We start from the raw sequence: 16325 nt of genomic DNA, 5'->3' as shown, positions 1-16325 counted from the left end.
GATGGATCCGGACCGTCATGAAAAGACTAGATCTTACGGTGGCGTGACGATTTGTGTACCTCTGCGACCTATTGAGCTTTACTGGGGAATGTTACTGTTATACAAGGTTGGTCGATGGCTAGAGGTGATGAACACAGTTTCCTGGCCATGAAGGTTGGGGATTGGAACATGTGTTGCGACATACTTTGTATAAATTGAAAAGAACGTGCATTTCCCGCCAAACACTGCTGCCATGCGGTCAGGCTTTTGAGCCAGAGACGTTGGCTGAAGACCCTATTCGTCCTCCTATCTAGGTGTGGGCGCCATGAAAGTCACTCTAAGAGACGGATTGATCGACTTGCACGTGATTTTCAACCCTCAAGTTTTGTGTCCAAATCCAGCCAACAACAGACCTTCAGTTTTCGCTATTTTGCCAAATGTGGTTGAAATATTTGTCGCTAATGACTTGCTGCGTCATAATTTCATTACGGCATAATTTCGGAAATAGTTTATACTATAGGTCTGGTTTCTACTCAGGCAGGTGCGTTGCTAACTCGAAGCCCAGTTTCTGTGTTTAGTGTCACGTTTTTCTGCGCGGATCGGGTTTCTAGCTTTGTGGAATTCCTGAATGCACACCATGCACCACTCCACAATCCGCCTTATCAACTACCAACCGCTGACACTGTTCTACAACCCTAAGTAATTCCAGTTCAACAATGTCGATGTGATATAGTGACTGGGAACGACTTGTTTGTCTGGGCACAACACAGAATGGTGGAGGATATCTGTGCCTGTGTATTATTACAGCGTTTCGGTGTAGTGTCCTTATACTATCACCTGGGCTCTTTCTGCCAACCAGTCATTAACATAAGTAAATCACGTTTAAATCAGTTACATATCAAAACACACTACGAAGGGTTTCCGTTTGTTCTTAATCAGCTATTTTGACGCAGATCACGCTATCAGTAATGACCGGCTTGAGATGTAAGTTGCCTCCGAGAATAAGTTGCCGGTGCAAGATGATCATTTACCACATTTAGAACGACTCATTATGAGCCTCTGTAAACACGGAACATTGGATATTCCCATGCGATATATGGAAGTGTCAACAACAATGCGGGATACGTAAAATGTCAACCCAGAGACAACCATATTTCCCTGTGACAATTCTAGACTCCAAGTGACATCTGATGCAATATGCTTATAAAGAAGAGGAAGGTGAAAGCATATTCTTACCCCCGGTTGATAGGGAAATTGTGTGAATGTCTGTGGAAAAGGAAATGAAAGGCTTGACGTTTGCGTCCAAATGGGATACCGTGTGGACATGGAGTCTAACAACCATCCTCTCAAGGAGGAGGCATAAACTCATAGCGAGAGCGAATGCGGGCTGCAACGTGAAGTATTTACACGGGCCTATTGAAGTCGGCTCGTTTTTTAAGGTGAATAGGATTTCTCGTAAGAATGTTTGCTATTTTCTTAAGACCTACAGTGATCCAGATGGATCCGGACCGTCATGAAAAGACTAGATCTTACGGTGGCGTGACGATTTGTGTACCTCTGCGACCTATTGAGCTTTACTGGGGAATGTTACTGTTATACAAGGTTGGTCGATGGCTAGAGGTGATGAACACAGTTTCCTGGCCATGAAGGTTGGGGATTGGAACATGTGTTGCGACATACTTTGTATAAATTGAAAAGAACGTGCATTTCCCGCCAAACACTGCTTGCGGGCGGTCAGGCTTTTGAGCCAGAGACGTTGGCTGAAGACCCTATTCGTCCTCCTATCTAGGTGTGGGCGCCATGAAAGTATGTCCGCGTACATCTAGGTGTGGGCGCCATGAAAGTATCTCTGTCCGCGTACAACCGTGAATTTCACACATACGAATGAGGTCACGTCACATCGGCCGTCGCGTGGAGCTATCAGCCGGGTTGCATTACTTGCTGCATACAGCAGAGCGGAACGTAAGCGAAAACAGGTCACCGCTGACGCCTCCCTTTTTTCTCTTTCACATAGTTTTTCTCCCTTCTCTCCCTACCCCATTAATAACCGTCTCCTTGTAGGCCCAACACCTAAGACTGATAACTCCGTTCATCGTCAACTACGGGTCATCCGGCGCTGACATCCCAGACATCTTGAAATCAATATTCAAGCCTCGATGCTCAGTCTATCTGGCTGATTTCAATACCCGCACTCTACAGCGAGCACGCCAACAAGCTGCTCTTGCTCTCACACTGGACTCAATTGACGTTGTTGTGTGCTATGTATCAGAAACGAGAATTCAGAATGTAAGCACTATGGTTGAACGAACCGCCCCGGCTGCGCACCTCTTGTGATCTAGAGGCTGCTACGGCAGGATGTGCAGAGGTTAGTGTCGTCCTATGTCACCGGGAGGAAGGATCCTGTTTGACTGGTTACTCATCAATAGTCACCTCTGTGCGCTTCGTCTGACAACGTGAAGGAGTCTCACAAACGGGAACTTCATTGTTGTCTGCTTACGCCCCAACCGACTATAGCTCTGACACCATCAAAGACAAGTTTTGACGCCCTGGATGTCCTGCTGCGGCAAGTTAAGACCTCAGATATCGTTGTGGTTGCTGGAGATCTGAATAAATAGGTAGAGAGGCCGGCTCCGAACATAATTTGACCCGACGAATCATCAGATGTCAAGTGAAAGTGAGCGTGCGTACCGATCATGAATTCTGATGGACTGTGAAAGCTAAAGAAATGGATTTGACCCATAAAGCGGGGGATGTACGGAGATTATTTCACTTAGTTCGTGCGACTGATGACCGAAAACCACCCGTGAGCGAAATTACCAAGGATCAGAACGAATTGCCCATCTTGAATAAAGAACGTATCGACCGGTGGGCCGAATACTTCGAACGACAATTACCGTGGCCAGCAGCTGCCACTCATCTGGGGCTTACAGCTGACGTAGAACATGGAACTCCCGAAGGCCTTGGAGATTTATGGCTGCATATGTTCTCCCAAGCAGCTGAGCTCGTGGTCTGGATGACCTCCCACCCACATTGTCCAAAGATGGGGGTGAAGTACTCAGTCAGAGCTTTTCTGATCTGTTTGCGTGCATTTGGGAGAATAGGACTGTCCTAGACAACTGGACAGAGTCAGTGATGGTATCCATTAGAAAAGCGGGGATAGTAGCTAGTGTGGTAACCGCAGGAGTATAGGCTTGACGCCGATCATAATGATACTGTTGGCGTCACTTGCGTTTTGACGTGAAACACTGACTCAGTAGCAGTAAGCGGGATTTTCCACCAAGGAATGCCCGGGAAGCTTGTGAACACAATAGGCTTTTTGTGTTCTCAGACTTCCGGACGTGTGAGAGTATACAGCGAGTTCTCCAAACGCTTCCGTACACAAAGCGGAGTTCTTCAGGGAAACCCACTCTCTCCACTCCTTCGGATGGAATAATGAAACAAACGCCGAAAGGTGTTCAAATGGCCGCTGACGAAAGCCTTCTCGATCCCCTTCTAGTCTTCGAAGAGAAGGGGCAGATGTTTCTGGTTGAACTGACCAAGGTCACTCCATCTCCAAGGCTCGTGGCGTGTTTGCTAATTTGGGACACCCAAGTAAGACCTCAGATATCGTTGTGGTTGCTGGAGATCTGAATAAATAGGTAGAGAGGCCGGCTCCGAACATAATTTGACCCGACGAATCATCAGATGTCAAGTGAAAGTGAGCGTGCGTACCGATCATGAATTCTGATGGACTGTGAAAGCTAAAGAAATGGATTTGACCCATAAAGCGGGGGATGTACGGAGATTATTTCACTTAGTTCGTGCGACTGATGACCGAAAACCACCCGTGAGCGAAATTACCAAGGATCAGAACGAATTGCCCATCTTGAATAAAGAACGTATCGACCGGTGGGCCGAATACTTCGAACGACAATTACCGTGGCCAGCAGCTGCCACTCATCTGGGGCTTACAGCTGACGTAGAACATGGAACTCCCGAAGGCCTTGGAGATTTATGGCTGCATATGTTCTCCCAAGCAGCTGAGCTCGTGGTCTGGATGACCTCCCACCCACATTGTCCAAAGATGGGGGTGAAGTACTCAGTCAGAGCTTTTCTGATCTGTTTGCGTGCATTTGGGAGAATAGGACTGTCCTAGACAACTGGACAGAGTCAGTGATGGTATCCATTAGAAAAGCGGGGATAGTAGCTAGTGTGGTAACCGCAGGAGTATAGGCTTGACGCCGATCATAATGATACTGTTGGCGTCACTTGCGTTTTGACGTGAAACACTGACTCAGTAGCAGTAAGCGGGATTTTCCACCAAGGAATGCCCGGGAAGCTTGTGAACACAATAGGCTTTTTGTGTTCTCAGACTTCCGGACGTGTGAGAGTATACAGCGAGTTCTCCAAACGCTTCCGTACACAAAGCGGAGTTCTTCAGGGAAACCCACTCTCTCCACTCCTTCGGATGGAATAATGAAACAAACGCCGAAAGGTGTTCAAATGGCCGCTGACGAAAGCCTTCTCGATCCCCTTCTAGTCTTCGAAGAGAAGGGGCAGATGTTTCTGGTTGAACTGACCAAGGTCACTCCATCTCCAAGGCTCGTGGCGTGTTTGCTAATTTGGGACACCCAAGGTCAAAGTGGTGTATCCCTGAATCTGAAGGGGCGTGTATGGGCTGTTTTGTTGCATAAACGTGAGACTTGGCCTATTCGAGCAGCGGAACTGAGATGTCTTCTATTCGACATCCGTTATCTCGTGTGGGCTGGCGAATCCATAACCAGGCAATTGGAAAGCGAGTTTTCGGTTGTGCAACGGGGGCTTCCAGCACCAGAAGCTGTGTTGCGCACGCCCAACCGTCGTTTGCCGAAGAAAGTGCTGTTTTTCGTGCCCAATTCAGAGTGGCAGGAGCAGGGAGGTGGCCAACCCTTCACTTGGTAGAGGGGTATAAAAGAAGTCACGAAACGTTTAGGTGCTGTCGGTGCTACTCGCCTTCCAGGATGGGGACCGCGTGATCCCCACTGCGCCTGGTTGGAGACACTGCAAGATATGGCTGCCAATCGATGTCAGTGGCGTTCCTGTTGTCAGTTTCTATCCAGATGAGTGAGTGAATGAGTGTCTGGAGGTGTAGACACTTTAGAAGGATTGTGATAGGCTAGCACATAGTCACTTCCCCATCCACCCTTATTCTTTTTTTCACAGTAAGGCTTCTAAGTAAATCATGGTTGTACGGTGTTAAACACTGACGTCATACTGTCGATGATGATGCAAATAAAATACTTGACAAAATGTCTCACTTTCCCGAATACCTTTACTCCATTTCAGCACAGTAACAACCGGCCTTAGTCTGGTTTGTTCACGCATGGTTTTACCCTCCTTCAAGTTTCAATTCCGCTTTCACTTGGAATTGAAAATTGAGGTCTGAGAACTCTAGTCAGACGTCATGCTGTAAGCACAGCCCGGATGGATAAACCACAGATTATTGGGCATATTCAGAAGTCCCTTGACTTCACGCTCTTTGACTGTGCTTGGGTTCCAGTCAGCACGAAATTCGTAGTCGTTGGATCAAAGCCACGCGGTACGGGTGCCATACAAATCTACGATGTGACGGCCAAAGATGTGCAACTCCTAACAGAAGTGAGTTTCAGTGAATTCTTCGGAGTTCTTTTGAGTGGGTTGTTGGTTTGTTCCCATACAATGAACACTGGCGTCCAGATATGGGCGTTTCCGTCTCGCCTTGGACAGTCCTATGTTTACAGCTCATTGACAGTTAAGTCAAATAATGTTCGCAGATTCAAAACCCCGTGATGGTATATTACCGCCCCAGGAACATATAGAACATCGGTCACCGGCACCTGAAGTACTCGTAGATATACAAAATAGGCTGTAGAAATATTCGATGCGTATTTTGTCACCTGAAGTATCATTGTGACTGTCGTCAACTTTACTGGTCAAGATTCAGCGCTTAGATGGCAACTTCACACGTAAAGGGCCCTTTTAAAATAAGGTAATGCGGTTGAAGCTATTTACTGTAGACACTTCAGATTGATACATGTGTACACCGCGACTAACATCTACTCTCGCTATATTCTGATTGTAGTCAGAGAAATCAAGTTCCTTCAAATGCTGCCATTTTGGAGCATCTCGTCTCCCTCAAAGGCACATTGCAACAGGAGCGTTCAATGGTCGTCTGGCTATATGGGACCTCGGACAATCGAGCAGGTTGGACGTCCCTGTTTATGGTGTACAGGCACATACAGAAATCATTAACGCAATGGACGCCGTCGGTGGCTTAGGCATTGGAGAGGGCGCGCCAGAAATTGCCACTGGGAGTCGTGATGGTACTGTAAAAGTTTGGGATCCCAGACAACCCAAAGTCCCAGTGGCTACCATGGAACCAGGAGCTCCAGAAGGCTCCGAAGACTCGGTGTTAGCGAGCAGCAGGAGAGATTGTTGGACAGTAGCATTCGGACATGCGTACAACAATCAGGACCGTTGTCTGGCTGCCGGCTACGACAATGGCGATGTTAAACTATTCGATCTCCGCGCTATGAGAGTCAGATGGGAAACCAACGTAAAGAATGGTGTGTGTTCCCTGCAGTTTGATCGAAAAGACATTCAGATGAACAAACTAGTGGCCACTACGCTGGAAGGCAAGATCCACGTGTGGGATATGCGAACACAGCACCCAAAGAAGGGATTTGCTTCACTGACAGAGAAAACCCAGGGGTCCACGATTTGGCAGGTACGGCACTTGCCACAGCAACGCGATGTATTTATGACTCTCGGTGGAAACGGCAATCTCTGTCTATGGCAGTATCACTACCCAGCAAAAAGACAGAAAATGGTCCGGGAATCTGGTCCTGAAGGTCAAGGTGATATCGAGGTTGCTCAGGGTGTGATTGGTAAGCTGTCGCAGCTTCAGAACGTTACATTATCCAGTCAGCCGGTGAACAGTCTTGATTGGTGTCCAGACAAACTTGGTTTAGCTGTGTGTGTATCGTTCGACCAAACAGTTCGATTACTGATTGTCACAAAACTCAATAAATTGTAAATAAACTGTACTAAGAACTGTGACTGGCTGCAAAATACAGTGTCTTGCCCATTTTTGTTCCAAATTGACGGGTAAATCCGAAAATATGGCTTTTCAACGAAAGAATTTACAGCAACTGGAGTGTACAGACTGAGACGTCGGATCATTCTGTGCAGTTTCCTGGGAATAGTATATAGACTGAAGCCAGGTGATACTGGAGTTTTTAAAACATGACCCGATTGAGGAGTTGAAATTTGAAGGGCCTCAAGTGCCACTGTGTGGGCCTAGAAAGACGATGGAGATCCAAGGGAATAAAACTGGCAGGTAAACTCAGAGAAATTTGCTAAATCCACTAGTCAGTTTAAGCATGGTGGTATTACCACGCACACAATTACCTAATCCACCACTGGCATCACTAGGTGACCCTTTTGCGTTTCACTAGAATAACATACCTAATTCAGCACATTATTATTTAGGTATACAATCTCCAAGCTGTGTTGGATAAACACAGTGATCAGACGGTGACCAGGTTATAAAACTTGTCACTCCGTGGAGCGAAACGACTTTCCGCTAGCAAAATCCTAACACAGTTCCTCAGCTGAGTTTCGGTACAGTATCCTGTTCTTATCGGTGACTCACGTTTGGGCACAGTTTCTGATGTAGCTGTTTGTTGGCGACGCGCACTTCTCCACCAATCTTAAGTTCTACGTAGGTCTGAAAGGAATGAGAGCTGTTTGGTGGGGGGGGGCTTCTGAAAATACAAACAAAATAAATTGTTCGGCTGTAGCACCATTTCAGTCCTTAACTGCTGTGGCACCAGAAGGAAGCATGAGGGATGGGATACTGTTAGGTTGCCCAAGCTTAGATATGGAAAGTTGAGAGGCAGAGGTTGGGTTCGAACCACGGACTTTCCGGTAAGAAAATCCGCTCTCTAACCACTGAGCCATCTCGCCTCCGTGTGAGGAAACAGAGTCTTCATTGGCATTGTCTTTCCAATGCGCATACCACTGAGGATCTTTGCACCTATTCACTGGTCGTGCTAAATGGAATAAGATGAACATTTAAACTAATCCACCACCATAGACCAACCTCAGTGTTGACACTGATGCTTTACTGTCGTGCAACCAGAGTTTATCTAGTCTAATCTTAGAGTGGAAAGAGAAAAGAGTGAGTGAGAGAGATGGCCTGGTGCTGGCCTATCACAAGCATTCTAAAGTGCCTACTCCTCCAAGTGCTCAGCTAGACAATCTGAAGAGGAATTGACGCCAAGAACGCCACTGATATTGAAACTTCGTTCTCTACCGGAACTGTCAAGTATCTTTCTACGACAGTATGACTGATGTCATGCTGTCGATAATAGTGATGACATTTCACTAGAGGGAGAATTTTTGGCAGCACTACGTTACACCGCACGATAACCTGACCTAAGTAATCGACTAAATAACATGGTGGCCACGCTCCATTCCCCTTAGTTTGAAAGCAGGTTGCGACAAGCGAAAAGGCTGCACCTGGTTTCCGCGTAGCGGTAAACTCAGTAAACGACCAGGTATACTTTAAAATCCCTGTGGAAGTATGCAGCCTACTTCTTGTGCACAACACTGGGTTACAACCCCGTAGAGACGGCAGAAATGATTCCGGAGTTCAGTGAACTTTTGTAGCGAGTAATGAATCTTAACAAACGGCATTTGAAGAAGTCATTAAGTACAAAACGATAAACAACACTTGAAAATAATGCAACTGCTCGGAACTATCCACGTGTCTTTTAAAGCAACTTCGAAGATCAGTGCATCAACAAGTGATAATCCAATGCGATATGACTGGCCGAAGAAAGACAATATCCGACTGGAAAGCTGGAGATCGCACGACTAAGAGTCCGTTTGCACTGGGGGTTTCGTAAGTTGGAAAGCTTCTGGAGATTCATTGGCGAGGATGAATTTTAATGTCACGTAGTTGACGGAGGACATCATCGACTTTTCTTCGACGATCACGATCTCCCTTGAACAATCCGCCTAAAATTCCGCCACGCTTCTTCTCGGTTTCTCTGGCGCGCTCTAGAAGCCTGATTGCTACAGTTGACGAAACACGATCGTACGGGTTGTCTGCAAAAAAGGTGCACACAAGAAAAATACAGGTATCGGATCCAACCAGAGCATTGTCTCGAAACCCCATAGAGACAGAGTATCAACAAATAATCATACCTTTTCGGGACAAAAGCATGTTTTTTCGGTCTTTCGAATAAACAGCACCGACCTACTGCTTCCTACTAACAGTATGGTACTGTCTTCGATACAGCTGATGTGCCTGTTCCGGAATTTTTTTCATCGACACCACCTCTAATTTGACGTGCGACCGACTCTCTGTGGACCGTCTGAGCAGTAACCGCCAACCAACGTTTACAGTGCAGCCCAGGGCGCAGACAGGTAAAGGCAAACCAAAGAAGTACCGTACCTCAGTAATGGAGTGCATCACTCTGCCTTACGAAACCTTGCAAATATAAAAATAAATTCAATCGTACTAGAGGTAATGACGATTTGCAGGAGCTCAACTTCGGGTTGCAGAACTATTGTAATTTAGAACAGTAAAATGACTTATTTGTTGTCTTCTGACCGTAGCAAAAGGTGGGAAAATGCTGCATTTTGAGCTATCTTGGTTGATTCAGCTCTAAACGTTTCCTCAAGCACATCCGGCCACACTTTCTTTCATGTAGTGTGGTTTGGTTCCGACTGGTGCAGCTGCATCGTTCGGCATTAGTAACCACCCTAAATTACATCCGAATTTCCTAGCAGCTGCAGGTGACTGAAACCGAAACAGTTAGGCCTTACAAGCAACATGGAAAAAGTTTTTGGCAGTCGACCAAGTAAAGTATCATCGTGCCACTGTCGCCATCGCTGAAAAATAAGGTCCAGTCACCGCGTGATCCGACCACATGCGGTACATCCACCTTAAGTTAAGAAGTACTGATATTGCGCTCATGATGTAGCACTTCAACAGATCAGCAATAGATATCATTCATTCAGCCGTAATGCACTTTCGGTGCCCTAATGACATGCCACTTGAAGAAGGGAGGAGGAATGAGACATTGCCAGATTGTCCAAGCCTAGATAGGAGCAGTGGAGATGCTGAGGTTGGGTTAGAACCACGGACCTTCCGGTCAACAAGTTGGCACCTCAACCACTGAACGACTGTTGGGTTCATAGAACGAGTAAAACAGCATCTTGGACGAAACACTCGAAGTTCTGCTGAGTGTCAGAGATAAGCGGGTGTGCTAGAGGTGTGAGGTTGGAAAACTTTTGATACGTCCCGTCACTCAAGCTGTAAAAATGTTTTCCATTGAACATATGACGCTCAATACCCGACATGAATGAACGAAATCCTTCTTTCTCTATACTACGCAGTCCGCCTCTCGTCTTTAATTTAGGAAAACATTGAGCACCATAAACTCAACTTGAGTCAGTGCATTTGCTCGATAGATCGCATGGTTGGACACGTAGTTATGCCATAAAAAGACCTAGTGGTTGGAATTATTCTTAGATCTATTGAGATACAGGTAATAACTTCTTGAAGGAATGAACTGGCAGAAAAAAATTTGGATCAATGGGACGGATGCTGAGACGCAAGGTTCCCACATCAATAGCTGGAAATCAGCTGCACCAACCACTAATCCATTTAGAATCTGTTAAAGGGAAGAAACCTCCATAACGCTAGGACCAGCAGTTCAAGACAGTGACACACCTGGTTTTCCGTAGGAAGAGATGAATACCGCCCAGTCCTCCCGTCGAAACAGGTCCAGTAGTTGACGGAGATCGGCAAATATGAGCCATAGCATTTGGCGGTCTACACCGGGTACCGGTTGTGTCCGAACGAAGTTTTCGCACTGACTCAAGTCCGCACTCATTTGCATTATGGACAGTTCTGATAATTCACAAAACTGAAATCAGCAATGGGAATAGCGTTTGAAATAAAATCTCAAAATTCATCAAGGGAGACATCCGCAGGGTGCATGTTGTACCACACACGACGGCCATTAATCTTAAGCTCATCGACATAGTGCGTACACACTCCTTAATGTCTTAAGAAGCAAAGAAATTATCTAGAGGCCTGAATTTTGCTGGATTTGATAAAGTCAGCTCCCCGAACGGTACTTGAAGATTCTTCATACACACATCCTTACACACCCAAAAGCACCCTGTAGCGCAAAGGGGTTTTATGGATCTCGAAAACTTGTTGAATGCTCGTGAACAATTCGACAATATATAAGGGCACTTTCCTCCTTGCCAAACAGGCTGGGTAAAGTGAGAGGACAGAGGAACTCGACATTCCTGTTGTCAAGGATGTACAATGACACGCGCAGACTGCATCGGTGAATTCCATAGAGGACGACAGTTTAATAATTCAACGGTCACTTCGGGTAAACACTTTTGGAAGCTATGATTGTGGGAATTCAGAGATCATAAATCCCGTCAACATTCTTTATAAGTGAGCTTGCTCCGTCTTCGAAACTGATCAGAAACATATCCATCTTTTTCAGATTGGCACTGGCAAGCTATAGAAAGCTCACAAGTTGGGATAAATTACTTAATGAAATTAAGATGAGTCGAACAAACCAGTATAACTGCAACAGTTCAACTTCTTCAAAGAACCTCTCCCAAGTAAATAGTGTATTTATTATAGACTGTAGAACAGCCTTGGAACAACGAAATAAAAGGCTAGGCAGAGGTTAGATGTAGTCGAGTATTAGGGTCGGCAAACTAGCTCAAGGTTCCGCCTCGGGCAAGCGTTCAAGCAGCTATTCACTCTTGTATTTCATAGTGGAAGGTTCGCCTCTCGTTCCAGTCACCTAAGGACTAGAAAAAGGTGCTAGTGACGAGGCAACGATAATTCTGAAGTACCCCAGTATCAGTCAAGTGATCATCCTAATGAACACTGATCCATTGTGAAGAAAATTGGCTATACAGATTGAGGGTTATATAACTGAAACTGAATGAGAAAGTACCATAAAGGGAGAATATGGTCTCAACTGAGAGCAGAGGGTTCGTTGTGAAGGAGAAAGTTGGCTATACAGATTGGGAGTTTACTTTGGAGGCTTCCAACAGCGCAATCTCGTCTAAGGTGATGCGGTGTGAAGGAACGATAACACAAAGGGGAATACACGACCGGCAGATTGCAAACAAGCTGGTCAGAGGTTCGGTGAGTTGAACACAACGTATAGCGATACGTGATCAAGTTAGATCCCATTCCTAGTCGCCTATTGAGCCAGATGGAGGAGGCACTATGGAAGAAAAGGCTTGAGATTAACAATATGAAGTCAACCTTAATGATAAAATGATTATCAATAATAGTGGATGCAAATTCGTCCGGGACTGTATTCAGCGCGCCTGATGAAACTCCGGAGGTGGAGGGGGTAATATACAGATTAGTGAACGCGATTCTGCGAAAACTGGACAGGTTTCGGGATAGAGAAAAATATTCAACATCTTCCAAAGAATATTGAGAACAAAACTGGGTGGACGATACCCAGTCTAAATGGAAACCTTCAGTGGTTTTCGTGTTTGCAACACAGGACCCATCCGGAAACGGTTGTAAGAAGCATATAATAAACTGGCGTCACAGTCGCCGTTCAACCATGATACCCGAAACGCTACCACGCAAGCATTGTGAGGCTCAGCTTGCCGAAAGTTGCCAAACCCGAAACCAGATCGTACCCGCATGATGACTCGCCGTTAGTCATGGCTTAATTTACCTTGGTGTACATGATGATGGTTATGGAAAGTCACCTCTAGCATCATCGCTAGGCTAACACACCCAAGTACTCAATCTTTCAGAGCACATGGTTCAGAAGCAAAGAAGTCGGAACCTGGTGTATCCAGTTCGAGTAGACCGATTATCTAAAATGCTTAAATCACACCGGTTTGATGCACTATGCTAGCCATGGTTTGGTTTTACTGTACACGATGACGGTCACCGAAAGTTACATTGAGGAACATTGCAGTTAGCCCGAAGGCCAAAGTTAGGTCTGCTAAGCTTACTTTATCCGCCGACATATCACTGTGTTCTACATCATAAACGCTCCAGAGTGTATGTGCAGTTCATGGTTGTCTGACAGCTAGTTGGAACATGTTATCCTGAACAAGGACTTTGAGTAACAACCCATTTAAGGTTTCTACAAGCACACACACTCACCTGTGGGTTTAACAGCAATCTGTACAGCGCAGCGGCAATGCACTTGCACACAGAAATGCAAGCGGTTTGCGCAACTTTTGGAGGAATGTTTGCGAAAGCCTGAAATGTGGTCGACAGCCATGTTGTCATGTCCACAATGTGCTCATTTGGTTTGAGAGACGTCTCACTGACAGCTCCATTCAAAGCCACCGGGTATGAACTGCCATTTAATTCACCGGTGCTCGCCTGGTTGTAACTGACCATGCCGATGAATTCCTCCACACAGTTGTTTAGGTGATCATAAATGAGACTTTCGACTAGGGAGCGGATGTCTTTGAGGAGTGAGGCACCATGCAACCGACTTCTTGGAGGATTGGCGCCGGTAATCAAGTTTGGAGCCAGATCTGTTTCCTGATTGGTGTGCTGAGAGGGGAGACACGGAGGGGGGATAATAATTTCACAAGGGTTCGCATAACGAATTGTGAACATGGCTATCGAAAATCGTTAAGCATATGCGTACTCTCTCATTCGTCCTAAAATTGTTAGCAGGCTGGCATGCGACTATCTGCATGTTGTTGATCTGTCTGTCGAGCTTGGCAATTAGCTTGCAAGGGTTTCGGTACTAGTTGAGGGGACGTTATTAGTTATTAGTTAGTTAGTTAGTGCACGGTTGGGTCGGTAATCAATCATTAAGTGCAAATGTGTACACAGTACTTGAAGAGTAACTGACAGCTCTTGATGTGAGTAGCAAATCTAGGGATGGATTTCTTGTAAATCAATCGGTCCGTTTGCAGTTCGTCATACGTTGTCGTGCGCAGTGCTTTCGTTTGATTGGTTCTTGGATAGTCTCCCACAGATTAGATTGCTGTTCTGACTGAACGGGTGAGCAGGCTAGCACACGGTGGTACCAAGAAAGAGAATGGGAGACAACCCCCTATGGCAAATGAAATGTTGCACAAACAGTGTGAGCTGTGCCAAATTCCACTAAGACACAGGAAGAAATGAACGTTCCAGGACGATACATACGCCGCTAAAAATGGGTACCACAGTGAACATCAGTGTCGCTTGCTGTATGTTGCGGGGCAAAAAGTCCTCGGAAAATCAATTCATCCAAGCTTGCCAGAAACCTCGATTGCACTTAGGTAGCTGCTAAAGTTCCGTAAACACAAAACTTATTACAGCATGTCTACATACACCAATAAATAAGCCTAGAATCTTTCGAGCTGAGGCTTATCATATGAAATAAAATATAGTGGAATCGGTCAATAGGCTTTGAAATCGAACATGGGCAATTCCTCCGAGAAAGACGTCGGCTTGTGGGCAGCCAACGTGGCAGCAACTCTTGTTCAGGAGGCACCTGAGATACAAACCAAACCGTTTGGCGGTTGGAGAGTTAGAAACAAGCGAGCTAGGTGAGTATGCAGTGAAAGTAACCAAACAATAAGGGGAAAAGTTTGAAGAAACGAGTGTTACATTCGAGTAAAAAGTGGATCATCCAATTCTAATGCGAGCTTTCGATTGAAAAACAATTAATCAACTGACTGGGTCTCACAGTATCATGTGGAGGGGAAGTAGTGCAGCGGATAGCTAGACCGATAGATAGTATTTTCGTTCTTAATTTGATGGACAACTTGAAAAATGCACTGAACCGAAGGTTTCACTAAGCTTTTGAAGAAACGGCACCAGTCGCACATGAAGACAGTTTGCGACTGAGGATCAAGCACCATTTGCGCACTGACTGCTAACTGGATTGAATGTCATCTAACTAAAAACGGAGGTCACTCAATGTGTTGCTTTATAAACCACTGAACCCTGCGGATTCTCTGTATGCTCATCACACAGCGAACAACCATAGTTCTATCCAGTGAAACAGACTGGCGGGAGCCTGAGGACGTATGGCATGGCCTATTGTTGTCATCTTAACCATAGTAATGATAAGTCCGTTGCTTAGGCTACGCATGTTGTCTAACTAGGATGGTTAAACATGCGAGCAGCTCTACAATATAACGTTTCTAACGGCGGAACATCATGTACACACTCTCCACCAAAATGACCAAAAACCTAACTAGCTTGGCTCCGCTACAACACAAACGTGCTTGTAGACTAAAGCAAACAAATTAGAAGACTTGAATGCATTGATCATTGGTTCACTTACTCTCAGTCGCTCTGTTAAAGCTATATGCAGTCGGTTGCGGTTGTGGTTCATCCACACAAAACAGTTTACTACAATCGAGGTGGTTGTGACACAGTGCTTCTCAACCCAAGAGTCGCCCATTTTTCCCGGTCGAAATCATTTTCACAGCGAAAACAATCCTACAGATCAATTACCCAATGAGTTCGAATAAAAAATTTCAGTCTCAAGGCAAATAAACAGCGTGATCACTGAGATAAGATCTCGCCATACCTTCCAACTCATGTACCTTGAACTATCATCGAAATTCTGAGGTACATTTTAAAATGCCCCAATATTTTCTATGAGATATACTGAGCAAAACTCTAAGGATTGTCGATGATGGCCCTAAAGTATCTCAATAGGAATCCAGCGATGATGAGATGGCAAGCTGAGGTATCGCAAAGTTCGGCTTCTGGAACGAAGCCCCAATAGTTTGAAGACATCTTCCTCTGCATTTATTTACCGTTAGATACCTACCTAGATACTTTAATATTCCTGCCAAATCAAAGACATTTTTTGTTAAGCTGTTTTTTTTAGAAATTGTTGGGACGTCCTTACATGAAGTAGGTGCTTATCTTTAAATACACACTTAATGTAGGAACGTCACGTTAGTAAAGCTGCTGATCCTGTGGCACGCTTATCGAAGCGAAATGATGTGTCATACTCGTGGTTTATAAAGCGTTTTGAATAGATATCACAAAGGATAACAGGAAAATGTGCTCGTGAATTGGTCCAAAAACAGTATGTGAAAAAGAAGTGCTCTCGTGATAAGCATTTCTATCCAGCTTCACAAGATGCAGCTGAAATTTCGAGCATGAAGCTTGCACCGACTTCACTTAGCTTGAAATGGCAGGACATGTCAGGGAATTCACCCATGGGCTTCAACTCAGTCGAACAACTCACACGGAACCGAGCACCAGACGAACAACAAAATCGACAGAGGTCAGCGAGTGGAAGTCAGGTGGGTCAAACTCAAGGAATATTAGGACATCGACACATTAG

The 16325-nt window shown here is 45.4% G+C and overlaps 2 protein-coding genes across 2 annotated transcripts in view; one reads left to right on the top strand and one right to left on the bottom strand.

Moving 5' to 3' along the window:
* Nucleotides 1-3411: 3411 nt before the first annotated feature.
* Nucleotides 3412-7062, top strand: T265_00059 (hypothetical protein; the record flags this gene model as incomplete). Its single annotated transcript, XM_009163716.1, has 3 exons — nucleotides 3412-3570; nucleotides 5437-5595; nucleotides 6059-7062. 3 exons carry the CDS (start codon nucleotides 3412-3414, stop codon nucleotides 7010-7012), a joined length of 1272 nt encoding a protein of 423 aa, XP_009161980.1.
* Nucleotides 7063-8623: 1561 nt separating this feature from the next.
* Nucleotides 8624-16325, bottom strand: part of T265_12442 (hypothetical protein) — a gene marked incomplete at both ends in the record, with an annotated part of 54954 nt that continues 47252 nt past the window's right edge. Inside the window, 3 exons of the mRNA XM_009163858.1 lie at nucleotides 8624-9090; nucleotides 10724-10919; nucleotides 13172-13573. Of these exons, the coding sequence (XP_009162122.1) occupies nucleotides 8909-9090; nucleotides 10724-10919; nucleotides 13172-13573 (780 nt within the window). The remainder of the gene's footprint in view (nucleotides 9091-10723; nucleotides 10920-13171; nucleotides 13574-16325) is intronic.

This window comes from Opisthorchis viverrini (genome assembly GCF_000715545.1).
Source record: "Opisthorchis viverrini unplaced genomic scaffold opera_v5_1, whole genome shotgun sequence".
In the NCBI taxonomy this organism is placed as follows: Eukaryota; Metazoa; Platyhelminthes; class Trematoda; order Opisthorchiida; family Opisthorchiidae; genus Opisthorchis; species Opisthorchis viverrini.
Note: the sequence above shows the minus strand (reverse complement) of the source record. Positions and strands in the feature narration are given on the sequence as shown.